We start from the raw sequence: 21,696 nt of genomic DNA, 5'->3' as shown, positions 1-21,696 counted from the left end.
AATGAGTTAATCCATGGACATCAAATCCTCCGACGAATACCCACGATGGAGAAATCACGAGCAAATGCCGAACAATCAAATAGACATAAGCAAATTCGGTTAACTTTTATAATGGTAAGAACTGATTTATCAAAACCCTAAACTACAAAATACCAAAAAGTGCATAGTTTTCCCTTAAGATGAAAATAAAGATTAATTTCATCATTAGTTTAAGATTAGAGTTCGTAACATGTACTTCTTCCTATAAATTCTACATTCTAACAAGTACTATTGCCTTCAAGCCATTCAAAATTTTAAAAATTTTCTTAACTTTTTTTTTTTTTTGGGTAAAGTCCACTTAACCTTTTTAAACGACCAATCCAATAACAATCTACTCCCCAAACTATCAATTATGATAATTTATTCCCTAAACTACCAAAATAATGACAATGTACCCTCCAATGGTAGCAAAATGATGAAATTACCCCTATATAATTTTCAATAAGATAAAAATACCCTTAAAATTTTGAAAAAATAAATAAATTTTAGTATTTTTGTTTTTATTTTAGTAAGTGTAATTTCATCATTTTGTTAAAATTGGGGGTACATTGTCATTGTTTTGGTAGTTTTGGGGGTAAATTGTCGCAATTGATAATTTGAGGGTAGATTGTCATTAGAGTGGTAGTTTGAGAAGGTTAAGTGAACTTTACCTTTTTTTTTGTTTTTTAAAGGTAGACCCCCAAAATTTAATTTTTTACCCCAAAAACATTTTTTCATAATTTTATTTTTAACCCCCGTCACATCAAATTTTTTGGTTCTCGCCTCGTTGAAGCAGGAGGTGGCAGCGGCAAATTTTGGCCCTTGATCGAGTCCTATGAATAACGAGGCTTCAAGTCAATCCATAAGCTATTATGGGTTGACCAATCTGGAATATTGTAGCCCGTTTGGGACAAGCCCAAAACCTTAGCCCGAATGGTACGTAATAGCCCACCATCACCATTTCGAAGAGGAGAAAATAAATCACTTAAATCATATAATCCATCAAAAAAACATTAATATTATAAAAATAAAAATAAAAAATTCTAGAAAATTTTGTAAGAAATTCCATCAAGTTGACTTTTTATTTCCTTAAAGATATATGGTTTAAGAGTAATGCTAGAAGGACTTTTAGGGATAATGTGGCTTTTAAATTTATAATTGAATTAAAAATCCTATTTCTAGCATTACTCATGGTTTAAGCGTACTTTTACCCCCAAAAATTTGAAGTTAACGGTGAAAGATTGATTTAATTATTTAATTAATATTTAAGTATTCTCCCTCACGTGTCAAACTTCTTCTAATAAATGAAGTCCAACACTCAAAATATTTAATTAAAATTGAAAATGAATGACAATATAGAGAAAGTTTAATTTGATACCATATTAAATCATAAATTATCATAAAAATTAAGCTAATAGGAATTTGTTGATTTAATCATCTAATTTTATCACAAAAGTCTAAATTAATAAAAAAAAATTATAAACTTAAACATTTAATTTAAAGTAATAGTACTTTTTTTTTTTTTTTTTTTACATGTCCACATAAGAGGGAAATGAGGGATTCGAACTACCTCTTGAGGACAATAATAATACATACTGAGTTGATGTCAATGTGCCTATTAGCCTTTGAATTTTTCTTTAACAAAGAGTTGATGGACATTGATCGATAAGCCCAATAAGATGGAGTGTAATATACTAGCATGTAGCATTATTCTTTAATTTATATTATTTTGGACAGAGCTTTCCTCCAAATTGGGTTTGAAAAATTTCCTCCAACCTAAACTATAATAATAATATGTGTCTCTTAACATGTGAGAAATACATAATTTTTTAATAAAATTTGAGATGCACATGTTTTTTTTTAATAAATTTTCTTTCTAAAAAAAAACATGAGGCTTTCACATACTAAAATGACACATGTCATTATTATAGATTATGTTTGAGAAAATTTCTCCGACCCAGTTTGGAAGAAAACTCTGTCCTTATACAAATACATATATTTTAAAAAGATTATTTTATTTTACATAAAAAAAGGTCATAATCTTTGGAGTCAAAAAAAAAAATGTCAATCTTTAGTAGAAAATTTATGTCTAAAAAATACAAATAAGAGAATATCTTAAGAGAATATCTTAAAACAAAAAGGGTTAAATACTCCAAACCCCCTTAGGATTTTTCAACTTTATTTTTTCCTCCTTGGGGTTTCATTTTTATCACAGGAGGTCCCAGTGGTTTTGATAAATGACCAAGTTAGTCCATCCGTTAGTTGACCGTTATGATTGACACGTGAATCAATCAGATGCTGACACGTGGCACATACTTAATTTTTTTAAATTTTTTTTAAAATTAAAAAAAAATGTATTAAAAAAAAAATAAAAAATTGGGGGTGATCGAGCCACCCCCATCTGGCCGGATGGGGTTAGCCGAGCCACCCCCCTAGGCTCCATGGGGGTGGCCGAGCCACCCCCAGTACCCACTAGGGGTGGCTCGGCCACCCCGTTGGAGCTAAGGGGGTGGCCGAAACCACCCCCAAGGCTTCATGGGGTGGCCGAGCCACCCCCTGTGGGTACTAAGCACCCCCAATTTTTTTTTCCTTTTTTTATTTATTTTTATATATTTTTTAAAAAAAATTATTTTAATTTAAAAAAAAAATTAAAAAAAATTAAGTAGGTGTCACGTGTTAGCATCTAATTGGTCCACGTGTCAGTCCTAACGGTCAATGAATGGATGGACTAACTTGATCATTTATCAAAACCACATGGACCTCCTGTGATAAAAATAAAACCTTAGAGGGGTAAAAATAAAGTTGGTAAACCTTATAGGGTATTAGGTAATTAACCCAAACAAAAAACAATGTTATGCGTTTTCTAATTTCCAGTTGTCGGCTGCTGACAAGACCGTTTGCCTCCTGCAGGGACCCACTTCCTTGGACTGCAGTTACAGAGGTTCGAACAGACGTATATAGCTAAAGTGCTTATCACCCCTTGAATTATCGGCCTTTATCTAAATAAGTAGTTGCACTTATCTTCTTGTCCATATCGCCAGTTGCATTTGTCCTTCTCCACAGCACTCGACGGTGCTGACCTAGCTTGAGAGACCCAGAGAGAAAGTTCAAAGAGAAAGCTTTTGATAGTGGTGGCAGTAAAAGGTTTTTAGGATCTTTCAATCTTTAACCGCGATCCTCAGGTCCCTTGTTGGCTTTCTGCTGTGAATCTTGATCATTTCAGGTGGGCTTTGATCAGAAACCTTTTTTGTTGATCTTTCACCTATGCTTTGATCAGAAGCGTTTGGCTTATCTATCAGAAAGCTCTGCTTTGTTTTTAATACCCATCATGTATTTCCTACAAGTTCGCATTTAGTTTATCAGAATCCGGATCTTTTTTTCTTTTTTTTTTTTGTGTAATAAGTTCTTTTCTTGATGATCGGAACCCAGATTTCTCTAATGTTTTCTTTCAAGTATTCAAACTTTTACCGTATGTATTGGTCAAGACGACCATAGAAATCTTTCTCTGTTTTTATTTTTTATTCTGGGTTCGTCTCCAATTGATGATGACTCTAACCCTTTGTTTGATTGCGAGAAAACTGATGACTCAGTTTAAATGCTAAGAAAATGAAGAAAAAAGAAATTTTCCCTTATAAAATGAAAATCACCTCCAAAAAGAATCCCTCAGGAAAAGAACATCTGTTTATGGGTCAATTAGTAGGGCTCAAAACCCCAATTTAATTAATTTAGCTGTTTTAAGAGAGAGCTTCTCAAAACTGCAATTATTCTATTTATACTAATGCAGAAATGTGTTAAGCAAAGCCAGTCCCTAAATTTTCCACTTGCTTTAGAAATTTTTTAATCCAGATCAAAGTCCTAACCGTTTGTTTGGTTACCAGATCAAGCTTCATTTGACGAAACTGTTTGCCAGGTTTGATGTGATGAAAAATTTGAAGACTTTAATTTGTAATTTTATTTTCCCACGTTTCTACAACAACAGAACAGTACTTATTTTTTCTTTGTCCTTTTCATCTGTTCACATAGCCAATTGATCTCAAATAATGATCATCCCTTGACAAAGAGTAGGTCTCTGTTGAATTAGGATTGAATATTCTCAACGTTAAATTGTTTCATTATCTGTGCTTGATAGGAATTTTATCCTCCATTTGGTTGCCAAGGGAACGTGAAAGGTCTTTTTTTTTTTTTTTTTCTCTCTTAATGATGTACTGGTATTGTGTTGTGAAACAAGAAGGCCTATTCTAGCTAAGCACAACATTTGTAGTACTTCAGTTAATTGGGTCATTTGCTTCTTTTTCTCCTTTTTTTTTAATGGTTTTTTGGGGGGATTTCTTCTATCTTCTTTTGTTTTTTGTCTTTCTTTTTTACTCCCCTAAATTTTGTTAGCATCAAAATGGAGCTGGGTTCTACATTTTTTAGATATGATGTTTATATAAATGTGTAGTTTCTTTATGGAAATTTGGATTCATTTGTTGTACTTGGAGGTTTAGGAGACAAGAAAGGACATTCTGGGGATGTCTACTCTCAGCAAAGAGCTTGTCTTCTTAATCTTGCAGTATTTGGAGGAGGAAGGTTTCAGAAAAGCTGCTCACATGTAGGTTTCTCTCTCTCTCTCTCTCTCACAGACACACACAGATTCACACACACCCTCTTTAAATTGAGCAAGTTTCTTTTTCAATGTATAGACTTGAGCGCGAAAGTGGATACTACTTTGACATGAAATATTTTGAGGAATTGGTGCTTGGTGGGGAATGGGATGAGGCTGAGAGTTATTTTTCTGGTTTCACAAGTGCCAGTGACAATAGGCACTCGACCAAGGTTTATTTTGAAATCAGGAAGCAGAATTTTATCGAGGCACTTGACAAGTAAGCTTGTTATATTATTTTATCGTTCTCATGTAAATATGATGTTTGAAGCCTTGTGTCTACGTGAAATTGCTTGATTCTTTTGTAGTAATGATCGAGAACAGGCGTTAGGTATACTCATGAAGAGACTAAAAGTTTTTGCCCCAGATCATGAGGAGATGTTCAAAGAAATGACTCTGCTATTAACATTCAACGATATAAGGTATCACTTAGTAACTAAGTTTCAGATGTGGTGATATGCTCAGATGAGCTTTATTTTGTTGCGTGGGTATAACAGGGAACATGATGCACTTTCTGGATATGGAGATACGAAGTCTGCAAGAATGATGTTGATGTGTGAACTCAAGAAAATTATTGAGGCAAATCCTATTTTCCATGGCAAACTGAAGTTTCCTAGCATCCAAAGTCAGAGGTTGCGTCGTCTCATTAACCAAAGGTAATATTTTTTAATCTCTTTTTATTTAAAAAGAAAAAAAAGGGAATTGGATTAAGTGACTTATATATCACTTGTTAGACCTGTTCAGCTTCTTGGATACTTAGATATTCGTTAAAACATCTAGCCATGTTTATCGTTCATTGAGAGAGAAGTGAGAACTGATTATAGTATGTGAATTAACAGCTTGAATTGGCAGCATTTACGTTGTAAAGATCCTCATCCAAATCCTGATATAAAAACCCTTTTGATGGATCATGTTTGTCAACCACAACACAACTTTTCATGTGCCCAATCAACTGAGAACAATTCATTGGTAAGATCTGTACTGAAAAGCTGGAATTTTCTCCCTGAAGTTTTCCTCTTTCATTACCCAATTGATTCTTGTATAGTTCATGACCAAAACAACTGAATTATTTTTGTAGTCTTTTTTATTCTTTTAATAATGCTCAAAATTTATGTTTTAGCCTTCTCAAGCCACATCACTTCCAGTTCCAACTTCTTCTGACGATTGGAATTCCAGTCCATCTACCATAACAAAATCTGCTTTTCTTGGAGCTGTCTGTCATGGTGCTCCAAAGAACGCAGGTTGAGGATTCTTAATCTTACATAGTGTTTCTCGTAGGCTCAGATTTTAGTTCATATTTTGCCCTAATTACACATTGCACAATTGTTTGTTTCCCCTGGCTACCCTTTTTTAGCTACAGCTGTGGAGGTTCTCGAGGATTCTGATAAAATGTCCACAGGAAGGCCCTCTGGCACCTTGGATGAGGTAAGCTGGATCAATGCTTTCTGCAACATACAAAGATGTTTTTTCCGACCTAGGTTATGTATATGTGCAGGCGACTTCAATTGTCACTAATCCTGGTCGAAGTCACAACTCAGTGTCCATACCAAATGACTTGCCCAAGACTGTTGCAAGGACATTGAACGAGGAAACATCTCCAATGAGCATGGATTTTCATCCTGTTCAGCAGACCGTTCTGCTAGGTTGACTTATATGAAATTTTGTTTCTTTTGTGATAATTTGGATTTATGGAGTGATTACTTGAGATAACTATTTGTCTCTGGAGATGGAATCTACTCATGAATGCTGCTAACATGTTCTTTTAGTTGGAACCTGTGCTGGAGATGTAGGGCTGTGGAATGTACATTCTGGGGAAAAATTGCTTTCAAGAAATTTTAAGGTTTGGGATATTGAAGCATGCTCAACGACATTCAAGGTACATCCCCTTTCGCAGTGTGATACTGTAATAGCAAAAATTTGGTTTGTTTACAGAATCTAAAATCTGAACTGATCTCAACTTCTTTTAGGCAGCTCTATTAAATGATCCGCAAGTCTCTGTCAATCGTATCATGTGGATTCCTGATGGTTCCTTATTTGGTAAGCGCATGGATGTTGAAATGCTGCAGTGTTAGCCACTGATTTTATTATTGCCTTTTGGCAATCCCAAGCATCATCGCTTTGCATTTCATCAGGGGTTGCATATTCGAAGCATATTGTGCAATTATTTTCTTATCATGGTGGAGATGACACACGACAGCAATTGGAGGTATCCTTTTTTTTTTTCTTTTTTTCTTTTTTTTTTTCTGTTTCTACTTTCATGATACTATAAATATTTATTTAATTCTAATGCATAATTTTCCACATTTAGATTGATGCTCATGTTGGCGGTGTTAATGATCTAGCCTTTGCTGCCCCTCACAGGCAACTTTTGGTCATAACATGTGGAGATGACAAGATGATTAAGGTTCATTTATTATCCCAGTTAGTATACTTTCATGGTCATAAACTGACATTTTCACTACTATTTATCTAAGGTTTGGGATGTGGTTACCGGTACCAAACAATTTTCTTTTGATGGTCATGATGCTCCTGTTTATTCTGTCTATCCTCATATCAAGCAAAATATTCATGTAAGGACTACTCTAGATTCTCTCACTGATTGCGATAATATTTAAAAGGGAAAATTACTTTTTACCCTCCTAAAGTTGGCAGCGATTTTCAATACGAACCCTAAAGTTTCAATTTTTGCAATCCACCCCCCCAAAATTCTAAATTTTTGCAATTTAACCAATTGTATCCAAAACTTTCCATATTGCCTATAATTTTTTATTTTTTAATTTTTTATAAAAAATTAAAAAAAAAAACATTCGGGGTGGCTATGGCCATCTTGGCCATTTTTGCACCCCGTAAATTTGTTTTTTTTTTTTTATAAAAAATAAAAATAGGGGCAATATGGGAATTTTGGGATAATATTGGTCGAATTGAAAAAAAATGAAACTTTGTGGGAGTAGATTGCAAAAATTGAAACTTTGGTGTTCGAATTGAAAAACGCTATCAACTTTGGGGGGGGTAAACTGTAATTTTCCCTATTTAAAATTTGGTTTATTTGATGTAATTTTGGATTCCTCTCGTACACAAGTCTTTTTATGCTTTTATGCCTTAGGTTGTTTTTTCAACATCCGTGGATGGTAAAATCAAGTTATGGTTATATGATGCTTTGGGAGCCAGAGTTGATCATGATGCACCTGGTCTTGGTTGCACAAAAATGGCTTATAGTGCTGATGGTAAAAGGTTTGTTCTATTGGACCTTTCCTCTCACTGGAATATTATGTGCTATCATATTTTTACTGGAAAGTAATGTCGTTGTCATGGAATACTTTGCTAGGCTTTTTTCCTGTGGTACCAGTAAAGATGGACAGTCATTTCTTATAGAATGGAACGAAAATGAAGGTACTGCAGAAAGAGTTTACCAAGGACTTGTTAAATGTCTTTCATCTGTTGTGCAATTCACCACAATCAAGAACCAATTTTTGGCTGCTGCTGACAATCACGTGATTAAATTTTGGGATATGGACAATGAGGAGCTTTTTACAACTATTGATGCAGATGGAGGCCTACCAGTAAGTTCTTCAGTGGTGTCTTGACTCTTGATTCATATTTTGGATGTTATTCATTTAAAGTAACGTTGATGTCGATGGACGTCTTGGTTCTCTACCATCTTTTGTACTTCGAGTGGTAATTGATAGCTAACTGTAATTAACTGTACTAAACAAGAATAATGGTGATCTAAACTGTACATCTACATCTTTTCTGAGATTTAGGCAAACCCACATATATGCTTCAACAAGGAGGGCACATTATTGGCTGTTTCTGCAAATGAAAACAGAATCAAGATCTTGGCAACGGATTATGGTCTTCAGTTGTTGCAAACATCTGAAAATTGTTCTGGAGGTGCCTCTCAGGTTCTCTCTGAAAAATTGAGGAAGGTCAGTATATTAAACTTACTCTTGTTGCTTCTGGTAGAATATTTTCCCACCTAATGCTTTTAGTTTCATGCAGCTTGTTATTAATCCAATTACAGTTGGTGGTAGTGCTGGAGTTGCTGAGGGAGGTCTTCCCATGGTGAGTAATCATGGAATAATCTATTTAATATTAATGTTCTATCTCATCCAGCATAATCATAAGCCTGATGTGTCAGAATTCAATCTCTTTCTACATCATCATGATTTCGGAATATGCCTTACTGCCATGACTTAATAAGTATTTTATCATCAGTTATGAAGTACCATAAAAAATAATTGGCTTTCTTTAGGATGGGGATGCAAAAAACTTGAACGACGTGGAATCTAAATCTACTGGAGAAGTCATTAACAAATCAAAGGTTTGGAAGCTTCTTGAAATTAACAGTTATTCTCAGTGCCAGTACTTGCGACTCCCTAAGCATGTGAAGACAAAAAAAGTATGGCACTCCTTTGTCCCAACTTCTCTTATTTCATTGATTATTTTTATAATGTTATTGGATATATCTATCTAGCATTATATTTCTTGCTAAACTGTGCCTGGTGGGCAGATATTAGCAGATTGCTCCTACCCAAATTATTTATAAAAAACATACCAGCAAAATCGAAACTGCTGACAGTTTTTACGCTCTTTGGAAGTTTTTTGCAGTCTTAATATTTTTTTAATACCTTATTTGGATTTCTAATTGCACAAATCCAATGATTATAAGTACTTTACTCTCAACAAAAACTTAACTTCCTCAATGCTGACAATGATTTTCTGCAATTGATGTAGTTGAAAAATCTATCCTGTAATGAGGTATAAATGTGTTCAGCACTTTCAACTCGTTGGGATGTGATAAAGTTATAAAAATAAAAAATCTAGGGAGAGCATGCTAACAACTCTATAAATTTTGTTTCCATTCCGAGTTCATTTACATGCCGTTTTGTTGCCTAGAATCTAGGAGAGAGAAAAAAAAAATTTGTAAACTGCAAAGATTCCATATCTTGTCCTATTCTTCAGATGTTAGTTTGATAAACTAAATGTTGGGGTTATCCCACATCGATTCTAGAAGAAGTTGATAATCAATTTATAAGTGTAAGAGAAAACATCACTTCTTAAGCTAACTTTTGAAGTTGAGATAGGCTCAAGACCACCTAACACTGTTATCAGAGCTCTTGTTTACCAACAGGTCTCGGCCCAATAGTCCACAGGAGAAACGGGTTGTCGTTGTTTCGACCCAGGGCCCGATGTGTGAGGGAAAGATTATTGAGGTTATCCCACATCGGTTGAAGAAGGAGCTAGTGGTCAGTTTATAAGTGTGAGGGAAAGCTTCACCTCTTAAGCTAACTTTTGGGGTTGAGATAGGCTCAAGATCACTCAACATTAAATTCTGTTTTTAGGAGAACAAAACACTTTTCTGCTGGTACAGGTAGTGATAATAGGGGCTTATTGGTGATTTGGATTTTGCACAAGTCCAGTTGGTACGATGTCTGTGCTGATGGCTGATATAGCAAGCATAACTGTTAAAGAGTATATCAAGACTATCCCTAATCCTTTCTAGATGTGAAATAATTTCACTCTTTATCTTTTCAGTAGAGCGATACTTATACAACCATCTTTGACATGAAAGGAAGGCGGAGCAAAACTTAAACTTAATTGCAATGGATAAGTAGTAAAATTAGAAAGAAATGTGTGGGAAGTGGAGGTCAGCCTTATATTTGAATATCGAAAGATCCAAGGCTAAAAATAATTTAATAGAAGAAATAGCTCGAACTGTACAAGTTTCCATGTAAGTTTTTTAATTCATCAAAAGGAATTGTTTGCAATTACTGACTCCAACATAAGGATTGCTAATACATGATCTAGGCAGATAAGTGTGTACTAAATTAAGTGCATGATATGCTTGCACCAACAAGCCTCTTATCTTTAAAATATTCTTAAATTTATTGAACTCAAATTGAGATCAATGGTGTAGTTGATTATTCAAATCAGACCTTCCAATTCAACAGTTTGAGAAGTTATATTATAAAAGGAATATGCCCATTATTGACTTTTAAGGAAAGAACATCTTGGTAAGAATCAAGTACAATGATAAGGGATTAGTAACCAATGTGATGACATTTAATACAGGTGTAAAGACTTCAATTCACTAATGCATCTGTTTAGCACTTAATCCTTATGTTTTTGTGTCATGCATGAATTGAATGACTATACGATCATAATGCATTATATGTACAAATGAGTGACATGGTTAATTTAAGGTACTAAAGCTGGTTATTGAAAAAACCAGATTAATGGAGGATCCAATGAAATTTAAGGAATATTGAATCTGATTAACAGACAACAAATGAAACATAAGTTATTTTAGTAATCCCTTAAATCAAGGTGGGGTGTTCAAAAATGTTTACAACCAGACATTCACAAACATCTAGGTTTTTTAGGTTTTATCTTGCGCATTAAGTTTAATATAAATTTTACTCAGCTGCCTCTTTGACAACTGCAGATCTCAAGACTGATCTACACACATTCAGGTAATGCCATTTTGGCTTTGTCATCAAACGCCATTCATGTGCTTTGGAAATGGCCACAAAATCACCTTAATTCAAGTGGCAAGGTAAAGGGAAACTGTTAATAGTTCATATGCCATCTGGAGTTTTTATTTTGCCTGAAAGTTGAATCTGGAAGTTGATAACTTCATTGTGATGAGATATTGAATGTAGGCAACAACCAAAGTTCCCCCTCTATTGTGGCAACCAAAGAGCGGCTTACAACTCATGAGCAATGACCTTACGGGCCCCAACACAGAAGAGGCTGTGCCCTGTTTTGCTTTGTCCAAGAATGGTTCATATCTCATGTCAGCATCAGGAGGGATGATTTCCCTGTTCAACACAATAACATTTAAGGTAATTAGGTAAGCTTCATAAATGAAATTAGTGCATGGTGCATTGTAGCAGTTGCAAATTTTCTGTTGCTGTTTGTTATCATTACAAATTTACTAAATATTAAGAAATCCACAATCCTTCAAAAGTATTCATTTATACCATAAAATCCCCATTTTGCTTTGAAAGTAACAGATTATTCCATATTTTTCTAGGATGACAACATATGTTCTTTTTATTATTCTATGAACTTGCAGTATCAACCTCACAACCACGAAACTTCTTGACCCTTTTCTTATTCTAGATTATTTCTAAGAAGTTTGTTCCAAGTGGTTTGCTCAATATCTGCCAAATATTGTTCATTAACATCATAAATATTTTAATTTTCATGAACCAAATAATGTTAAAAATGTCCAGTTTCTCGACATACTTAGACATTGCTTACCACTATGTTGGGATCTACTGATCATATTCTCAAACTTTCTTGATAAAACAGACCATGATGACTATCATGCCTCCACCACCTGCAGCAACATGTCTTGCTTTCCACCCTCAAGATAACAATATAGTTGCTATTGGCATGGACAATTCCATAGTTTTGATTTACAATGTCCGCTTGCATGAGGTAAAATTTGTATCCATAAAAGACTAATGCATACACTGTACTTTTTTAAATGTTATCACTTCATGCATGTAGGTCAAAGGCAAGCTTGAGGGTCACTCTAAAAGAGTAACTGGCCTTGCCTTCTCTAATGCTCTGAATGTACTTGTTTCTTCTGATGCAGATGCTCAGGTTAGTATTTGATATGTCATGCCATGCATATTTTGAATCAGTACTAGTATTTCAAACAAAGCTAATGTTTTGTTCTGTTTTATTTTTACTCCCAAAACTATGCACTTTGTCTTCTATGGTTCATGTTCCTCCTGATGATTGATTTTCCAGGCACATCAAGTGTATTCCCCGAGGGAGGGAATGATCAAGCAAACTACTGACCATCAGTACTTAAATAAGGGGAAAATAATAAAAATAAAAGACCTGAATAAAAATAAAAGACATGGGGATGATTATTTTTAGTGTTTATGAAATCAACCCAACTCTAGTGGAAACTCCAATGATAATCTGGACTAAAAATGTCCTTTTTTCTGCAGCTTTTTGTCTGGAACTCTGTTTCATGGGAAAAACGTAAAAGCAGATTATTTCAGATGGCTGGTGGAAAGTTACCAACATCACCATCAGACACCCATGTCCAGTTCCACCAGGACCAGAACCACTTCCTTGCTGTACACAAGACTCATCTTGGAATATATGAAGCAAGAGAATTAACTTGTGTTAAACAGGTTTCTGCTCTCTCTCTCTCTCTCTCTCTCTCTCTCATATGATAATGAGGTCTTTTTTGATTGTTCGCTGTTCTTTTAAGGAGACAAAATTGTCACAAGTTTTTTTTTTAATATACAGTGGGTTTCCGGAGAATTTTCTGCACCCATCTCCGACGCAACTTTCTCATGTGATAACTGGATGGTGTATGCCAGCTTTGTGGATGGAAGTGTGGCCATTTTTGATGCTCTGAATCTCGAACTGCATTGTCGGATTAATCCTACTGCTTACCTTCCTTGCAATGCAAGGTACACCACATACTTCATTAACTGATCCTTATTTACAGTGTCCCGAGGCATACCTTCATGGCTGGCTATATGCTGGTTTTCCAATCCATTGTTAACTCAAATAACATTATACAGTGCATCTTTCTTCTTTGTTTCCAAAGTTATGCCCTAGCCTATAATGTTTACAATTAAGTAGCCCACCAGAACTTGAGAAGGATCTTGACACACAGACCCCTGACAAATTCATCTATTTGATGTGCAGTTCCAATGTCTACCCGCATGCTATTGCTGCACATCCACACAAACCAACCCAGTTTGCTGTGGGTCTTACTGATGGTGAGGTTTATGTCTTTGAACCTCAGGAGATTGGAGGTAAGTGGGGCATGCTGCCATTGGTTGATAGTGGATCAACCACCAGCATGCCTGTGGAATCTGAGAGTTGAGAAACCCCATCCTTGACTAAAGAAGCAAAAATTTGGCTTGAGTTCATAAATAGATATATATAGTTATATAGGTACTATTTTGCTGAGAAAGTTCATAGACAAGCAAATATTCTCATTTGTTCTCTTTTCTTTCTGCTCGTTTGTATTCCTTCCCCCTCCCCTGTATTGCTGAATGCCTGTGTTGAGAAATAGTCCTAAACACACTGGTCATGATCCCCAAATAATATATTCTGAGACCTCCTGAACATTTATAGCTTTACATATTAACTTTAATAAATGTCCCTCTCTTATAGTTCCTCTCTTTAATGGACTAATTATATGGTATTGAAATTGTATGGAATTTCTGGACTAATGTTTTTTCTCCCTAATTGAGGGTCTCTCTTATGAGTAGATTTAAAAAAAAAAAAAAAAAAAAAAGAGAACCAAATTGATTGCAATTGCTTTAGAAACTTTGTTTATTTTGTATTTTGTTTTTTAAAATTAAAAAAGAAGGAAAAAGTTGTGCTCAAGTTGGGCAAAAAAATTGGGTCTTTAGCATTTCCCAACACGCTCGTCCTTTTGGGGTCCTAGGTTGAGCTGACATTTAATTTAATTTAATTTATTTTTAAATGCCAACTCAGCCCAGAAGACTATAATCATTTCATTAATGGATAATGGTTTTTTATATTTCATAAGACTCTAGTAGAATTTTTAAACCCTAACCATTTATATGATTGAGAGTTTACCATCTCTCGAGCATTTTAATATGAGTTTAACTTCAATGTAATCAGTGCATAAAAGTGGGGTTTTGCAGCACCCAATAGGATAAAAACACATCACATAAAGCAAAAAAAAAAATCCGCACTTGATTTTCTTTTCTCTCCCACTTTCTCTTCTCTGGTTCTTCACTGAAAATTTTTGCAGCCTCCTCTTCTCTTTCTCTCCCACTTTCTCTTCTTCTCTCTCCTTCTCTGGGTCACGCCGGCCAGACCACGGCGTTGGTCTGGCGAGACCCATGCCAGACCACGGCGGAGTAAGACCCACAACATGGCTCTATCACCGTGATCTCCGGTTTTAGGGCAATAAAATCCCAAAAAGGGTTAACCTTCCCTCTAGGTTTTAGTTTTGAATCAAAAAGTGAGTTTTAAGGCATTAGAAACGAATTTTATGGCATTAGAATCAATTTTTTAGGCTGAATTTGGCAGAAAAGTCATCGGAAATGGTGACCCAAAGTCGCCGGAGAGGTGATTGGGTCACGCTTAACTCAGCGACTAGGTTTGCCGCCGCTGGTGGGTTTGTTGTCGCCGGGCAGGTGGTTTAGTTGTTTGTTTGTTATTATCTGATGTTTCGATCTTATTTTGTTAAAATAAAATGGGTGATGTGTCAGGCTGTCAGCACACGAATGGATACTGCAAAATACCCATTTTGTGCACCGACCGCATGGTAGGGGCTCTCTTTTAATATTTTTTTAATCCACTGTATCTCATTAAATTGTAAAATTTGAATCATTAACGATTAGAATTTAAAAAATTTCACCATGGCATGTACACTACAGAAGCATGCGACGTGATAAAATATCTCGAACAAACTATTGGATCATCACAAAGACATCTTAATTCTCCTTCCAAAACCAAAATATTCACATCTCAATACACAAAACACTGAAAACTACTTTCTTTCTTTTTTTGTCACATTGAAACACTTTTTTAAACAAAAAAAACACATTTGAAAATACATTAACACAGAACTGACTGTTTTTTATGACCACCAAAGCTAAATCATGCTATGTCAAGACATCATTGAGCTACAATAGACCCATCTATTATTGCCACCCCCACCATCCCCGTTGACAAATATTTGTAGCTAATTCATTCAAACACATATAGTAACGGCACATGTATCCCTTAACATATGAGACGCACAGGACACATGTCACTTTATTAGACGGGTTTGTATGAATTAACAACAAACCAGTTTGTAACAAATTTATGTCCGTCCAACAAGGGTCTTTGACGATATCATCTTGTAACGAAAGCAAGTCACACATCATTAGTTTGAGCTCAGTAGATGATATCTCAATGAGAAAATAGAAAGAATATTAGAAAATGGACAAAAATTTCCTCCAACCTACTTCAATAAATGTCAAGTGTCATTTCTCACACTTGTCACTTATTAAAATAGGTTGAAAGAAGTTTCCTCCGAACTAATTTGGAGGAAATTTGTGTCCTTAGAAAAAAGAGTTAGCTCAATACATCAAGTGCAGCAAAAGACAGAGGAAATAGATTGGCAGGATGATCCATTTTTAGCAATAAACATATAAACAGGGAAGGCAGGTACCAACATTCGCTGGTTCTTGCATGAGATTAAGGTTAAGTATTACAGCCAATTGAAATTAAATTAAATTTCTCAGTATATTAATGGGAGATATGGCAACACACTTAAGCTTCAAGCATATCCACCTTCGCTGCTGCAGATGCATAACTTACGCTGCTGTCTCTCATACTTTTGCATTGACTTGACTGCTCGTACCGCAGAAATTTGACATTTATCTTGGTTGAGCAGTTCCTCAGCATCTGATGAAATTGACAGGAATATATTTATTCAGGAAACTCTTTGCTATCTAGGTAAACCAGCTGAACTCTTTAACAAGATGGTCAAATATTTCAGAATGCCAAACACTTTTTAGCCTCTAGAAATGGCTCAAAGTTTTTCGGAGAATTTGAGGTGCACTTACATGAAGGAAAACGCTAATGGGATGGCGTCCACAAATGGTGTTGTCATATTCCATCAGATATTGTTTGAATGCATCTGGATCTCCTGTCTCTATTATCTCCATGCCCATCCTGTCCAAGGACTCGATTGATTTGTATATGGCCCCATGTTTCTTGTCATAGTGCGTGTAATTGAATCTGACACAGAACAGACAAGTGAAGATATGTAAAGATAGAATATCCAATTAAACTGACCAAGCAAACTAACAGGGAATCAAACCCAGCTTCATACACATATTCAGCAAGCATGTATGGTAGATGGGAAATAGCAAAATATGTACCCAAAAATAATCTATAAATAACATTTACCTCTGATCTGTTTCATAAGTTCACAAACCATATCTAACATTTACGTGGCGTATGGTTTACGGAATTTAACATTCCCAGCATCCACATTCTTGGGAATCTAGATTCCCATAAATGTGACTATTCCCATGTTTGGGAGCGATTAGGAATTTGTTAGAATTCCTGAGAATATGAGATTCTCATGTTTAATTTACTCCTAGGTATCCTGTAAGAATTATTTATTCTTCTCAAAATATTTTTATCTTTCTCTCTTCAAGTGCATAAGGCTATTTGATAAAAAATAAAAAATAAATAACAAAAAATTCAAAAAAAATAAACAAAAAATGACAGAATAAAAACTATATATAAACTATGATTGTTTTTTTTCATTTCCTAATATATAAACTGTTTATACTATTTGATTTATTTCGTTTATTTTTCATCTATAACCAAATAAAACATGTTCTCCATTTTGTGAAATAAAAAAATTCCCCACTTTTATATACAGATTTTCCGATCATTTCTTTTTTCTTTTTTTTTTGGTGTGGAATAAATAGTTCCTCATTTTTGTATGCAAATTTTACAAATGGTCACAATCAAAACCTTAAAAAGTAGCATTAAAAAAAAAAAACCATAATAAAATTATCACATAGTCTAGCTTTTCTTGTATAACCACGACACTACCCAATAAAAAAAATCAAAACAAATAAATAGTAGCATCAAAAAAGTTTAATGCCTTATTTAATAAAAATGCATGGGATGTGGCCATAGGAATGTGGATTCCCTCAACATATGTGCAACCGAACGAAGTAATCTTTTAGGATTCCCAAGGATTCTTAAAAGATATACAAACGTTCCATTATCTAATATTCATATTAAATATTAAGGACAACTTCTTAATATACAACCCCACTTTGATGGTGTAAAGCATTTTACAATAAGTAGAATGATGCTAAACATAAAAATGCCACAGTAAATCTCAGAAATGCACTACGCTTGGCAACAAGAATTTGAATATTGATTGCAACAAAGAATAAGGCTTCAGAAAAAAATGAAAGGGGAAAGGGAGTTTGTGCAGCCAGTTAAGTTCAGAATCTAAATGCTCCCACGTGCGTCTATGTGGGGTGGAGAGAGAGAGAGAGAGAGAGAACAATGCATGCAGTATATATGTATAATATATAACATTTATCATATGCAAGTACTTATATGTGTATATGCATGTTTATAGTTATGTCTCAGGGTGGCAATGGAAGAGTGTAACTGATCAAAAACAAGCATTATAAACTGAAATCTTAGAGAAACTTGAACTATCTAAAGGAGCAAATGTGTTGGTAAATGTGTAAACAAAACATACCGAGAACCCCAATGACAAAAATCTGAGGACACAGAGAAGAAATTATTTGGATCATCCACATATTTGGCAAGCAGCCGTCCATAGAAGGCTTCATTTTCGGCACTAAGAGCACCAACCAAAATGGGTACAACTTTTACCTGGTGCCTGATCAGTATCATCTAAAGTCAGCTTCAACGAAGATGTTTGGAGAATAGAACTTGAATAGCTAAAGAAATTACCCCTCAAATACTTTAGCAATATATGGCAAGTGCATTTCCATGCTATGTTCAGCCTCATCAATGAGAATATCCATCATTTCAAATTTTCCGGTGGCTTTTAGCTCCTCAATGACTAAGATGAAAACAAACGTTGATTTCTTAAAACAAAAATCATAAATGAATGACAAAAAAAAAAAAAAAAGATAAAAGAAATATCACAGTTCAAACAAAATTGAACTATTGAAAACACATTTAAAAAAATGTGTGCATCAACTCGACAAGCAGTGATATATGAGCAAAACATGCATGAATGCATACAAGCATTGATATATGTTAAACTTTAGAGCCAAGCTCACCAGTCCACAATACCCATGTTATCCTCCGCATTTTCACATGAAACTCACGTTGCATCTGTTATTAAAGCTTATTCTTACAAAGGAATTCTGGAAGAACACAAGTCAAGCACATGTAAAAATTAATGTGGCAATACCTTCCAAATCAATAGGTAGGTCCCCTATGGGTGTCTTGTAAACTGTTGCTGTTGAAAGAGCACATTTTGGAGTATAATGGTGATGAGATGGACCAAGAAGGAACACCCGAGAACTGAAATTGTAAGCATTCTCATATTAGCAACCAACCGGGCAGAAAACAGGAATCTTTCCAAATAGTTATTCTAATTTAGTAAAATTAAGCCATCCCACAATTATACATGATCCCTTGTATCATGAAACTACAAGTTGAAGCCAATGAGAATCAATGTTACATAGAGCTTAAGCAAAACAAGAGGGGAAAAGGGGGGAGGCAGCGAGCAAGAAGAAACAGACATGTTTGTCGGATCTATGTTTCCAAATGCATAGGCAGCAGCTCGACCTGAATATGAGTAACCTGCATGCCTGTGGGTTCAGTGCCACCAGAATAATTATGGAATACGTTAGAATTGTCATTAACACTTGGAGAAGCACAGCATTAGAGGTCCATAATAACTTACGGAGCAATTACACCTCTTACATCAGGAGATTTTTCCAGGCCAGACGCCCTCAGCCATCCTTCAAGCTCTTCTGCTAATTTCTTGGCTGAAAAGGAAAAGACAATGATATCAGAACCACTTTCCACATAGTTATAAAGATGTTTGCCAACACAAAGAAGAACACACATATACTTCTTTAAACAGCATACACAATCTTTCCAAATAGCCTTAAGAACATGTGCAAACTTCTGTAAAGGCGAATGCATGCAGAAACTATTCCTTCTAGTGTGTCATTACAACATCTACTAATCAATGTTTCTGCATGCACATACACACCAGTAGAAGAGAATTCGAGTTTGTCATGGTGGTGGCTGTGTACGAATCATCAAAATTATTAACAGAAGTGATAATTTTGATCAGAATATAAAGAGTTTGAATACAATAAAGTTATGTAATCTGAACTTCCTTTTAGGATATTATAACAATAAAGGATGAAAATGTTCAACCCTTAGATAGTCTTACCAGTAAATAAATAAAGCATGTATCAAATTTACTTAATACTGAACTACGATGGATTTCAATGTACTTCATATTAACATTAGTTGTTTTCTAATTTACTCTTATGTTTTAGACAGATGAAGTAGTGGAGTATTCAAGTTAAGAGTATTTGAATCACAACAGCAACCATTTTTCACACTTAAGTAACATGTTACTATAACGCAGTACTGCTAAGTGCTAACACTAAAGTTGTAATGAACCAGTAATAATTCATGCTTTCTGGGTTTCTTCCATCTGGGCTAATTGATGATTAAGATGTGTTTATTCAATAGCTAGACCTCATTGCCATTAGGATTTGTAATCCATAAACCTCTTCCAAAGTTTGTTAACATTCAACTCAGCAATCAAGTAGTCACTGCTTGGAAGTTTTGCCTGAAAAGCGTGCCGCTATGCAGTTTTCAACCAGACCGACACCTTTTTACAAACACTTAATGCTACACTCAAAATCCTCATCAACCAAACCCTCTTTTCATGAAAAATCCTACATGACAAGTCCTCCACTCTACTAGTCCAATGAACATATACCTTGTGGTAAAAATAAAAAATAGAAAATCAATTAATTTTCCCAAAAGCAATCCAAAAATTTGACATCACACTATCACCTCAAAACCCAGTAGCCCTTTAATTCAAATATACCTCATTGCATGCAACTCGAGTCCCATAAAGCCGCAATCTTTTGGGGAAAAAAAACCATTTTTTTCTTTGGTTTTCCCAGTAACCAAACAGATGGGTATACATTTTAACTTAAAAAGGTCTGTAAATATGTGAGAGAGACTTACGATTGTCAGTGTACCAAGAACCAGCATGGGATGCTCTTCTGACGTTCTCCATCTTCACAAATTTCGAAAGAAGAAGACGAAGAAGATCAATGATTTGGGATCGGATAGAGAACCCTAAATTTGATATTATATCAAACAATCAACCCTTTTTCTTTTTGTCGAGAGATTATAATAAAGAATATATATTTATATTTATATAATTGAGAAGTCTTCAAGAGTGAGAACTAACACAAGAACAAGAAGCTCTTTCTTTTGATTCTCATTCTTTCTCTACATCTGGGACAAGTAATTCTTTCTCTCACTCTCTTTTGGGGTTTCAATCGTCTACAGTTATTGCCGGATTCATCAGGCTGTCTGTATATTACACTGAGGAATTTTAAATAGATGAACGGTTGAGATATGTACATCTAATAGTGATGTATGGTCATGATGCGTCTCAGAGTTCGAGATTTCCCTTCTAACCGGTGTTCGCATGGTATTCATTGTAGTGTCGGTCTCGTAGTGTGTGCTCCTTTGAATTTGAGATTTTAAATTAAAGCACAACTATGGACAGAAATTTCCATAGAGAAAGCGTATTAAATTTTTGGGAAAAATATAAAAAAAAGCTCCTTAAACTATTAGTCGTTTTTTATTTAGTCTTTTAATATTCTAAAAGTGATAAAGTAGCCCTCAAATTACCAAATTATTGCATTTTGGCCACTCCGTTAGTCAAAACCGTCAATTTGGATGGAAACTACAAAACAACATCGTTTTGTTATGGATAACCTATTACAATGTCCTTTTATAAAAAAAAAATAATTTGGAAAAAAAAACTGAAAAAATATAAAAAAGCCCCCCAAACTACCAGTCGTTTTCATTTTAGCCCCATAATATTCAGAAAATGATAAAGTAGCCCCCCAACAAAACGACGTCGTTTTTCAGTTTTCGTCCAAACTGACGGTTTTGACTAATGATGTGGTCAAAATGCAATAGTTTAGTAGTTTGGAGGGTTACTTTATCACTTTTGAAACATTATGGGACTAAATCAAAAACGGCTGATAGTTTGGTGGTTTTTTTTATATTTTTTCCTAAATTTTTAAGTTTATTAACTTAGAGCATCTCCAGCAGCATTATATATTTTACTTAGTAAAAAAATATAATTTTTTACTTTAATTATTATTTTTTCATTGAGTAATTTTAGGTGACCTACTTATATCCTACTTAGAATGATGTAGCTATTAAAGTCACCATTGGGTTTATGATTGATCATTATTGAATTTTGATCAAATGATGATTTTAAT

General features: G+C 34.7%; 2 protein-coding genes across 6 annotated transcripts; one reads left to right on the top strand and one right to left on the bottom strand.

Annotated features, from left to right (window-relative positions):
• Positions 1 to 3,038: 3,038 nt before the first annotated feature.
• On the top strand, positions 3,039 to 13,832 carry LOC132189132 (protein TOPLESS-like). 5 transcript variants are annotated; one of them, XM_059603672.1, is made up of 27 exons: positions 3,047 to 3,241; positions 4,506 to 4,609; positions 4,701 to 4,880; positions 4,969 to 5,082; positions 5,158 to 5,316; positions 5,500 to 5,629; positions 5,781 to 5,901; positions 6,015 to 6,085; positions 6,156 to 6,303; positions 6,427 to 6,536; positions 6,628 to 6,697; positions 6,793 to 6,866; positions 6,969 to 7,064; positions 7,135 to 7,230; positions 7,764 to 7,891; positions 7,986 to 8,050; positions 8,207 to 8,220; positions 8,422 to 8,586; positions 8,660 to 8,722; positions 8,913 to 9,059; positions 11,106 to 11,216; positions 11,323 to 11,505; positions 11,978 to 12,106; positions 12,179 to 12,274; positions 12,631 to 12,819; positions 12,938 to 13,104; positions 13,346 to 13,832. In XM_059603672.1, the coding sequence occupies exons 2-27, from the start codon at positions 4,530 to 4,532 to the stop codon at positions 13,524 to 13,526; spliced, it is 3,087 nt and encodes a 1,028-aa protein (XP_059459655.1). In that variant the 5' UTR covers positions 3,047 to 3,241; positions 4,506 to 4,529; the 3' UTR covers positions 13,527 to 13,832. The 5 variants fall into 5 exon arrangements, with proteins under 5 accessions (XP_059459656.1, XP_059459655.1, XP_059459654.1 ...); XM_059603671.1 differs by having other exon boundaries at positions 6,021 to 6,085; positions 7,986 to 8,220; XM_059603669.1 differs by having other exon boundaries at positions 7,986 to 8,220.
• Positions 13,833 to 15,763: 1,931 nt separating this feature from the next.
• On the bottom strand, positions 15,764 to 20,729 carry LOC132189830 (uncharacterized). The gene is made up of 9 exons (XM_059604636.1): positions 20,646 to 20,729; positions 20,417 to 20,530; positions 19,101 to 19,185; positions 18,937 to 19,005; positions 18,603 to 18,715; positions 18,134 to 18,245; positions 17,916 to 18,059; positions 16,240 to 16,414; positions 15,764 to 16,078 (listed from the first exon to the last, which is right to left on the bottom strand). The coding sequence occupies exons 1-9, from the start codon at positions 20,677 to 20,679 to the stop codon at positions 15,944 to 15,946; spliced, it is 981 nt and encodes a 326-aa protein (XP_059460619.1). The 5' UTR covers positions 20,680 to 20,729; the 3' UTR covers positions 15,764 to 15,943.
• Between the last annotated feature and the right edge of the window lie 967 nt (positions 20,730 to 21,696).

This window comes from Corylus avellana, chromosome ca8 (genome assembly GCF_901000735.1).
Source record: "Corylus avellana chromosome ca8, CavTom2PMs-1.0".
Lineage (NCBI taxonomy): Eukaryota > Viridiplantae > Streptophyta > Magnoliopsida > Fagales > Betulaceae > Corylus > Corylus avellana.
This window is presented reverse-complemented; position numbering and strand designations above follow the sequence as displayed.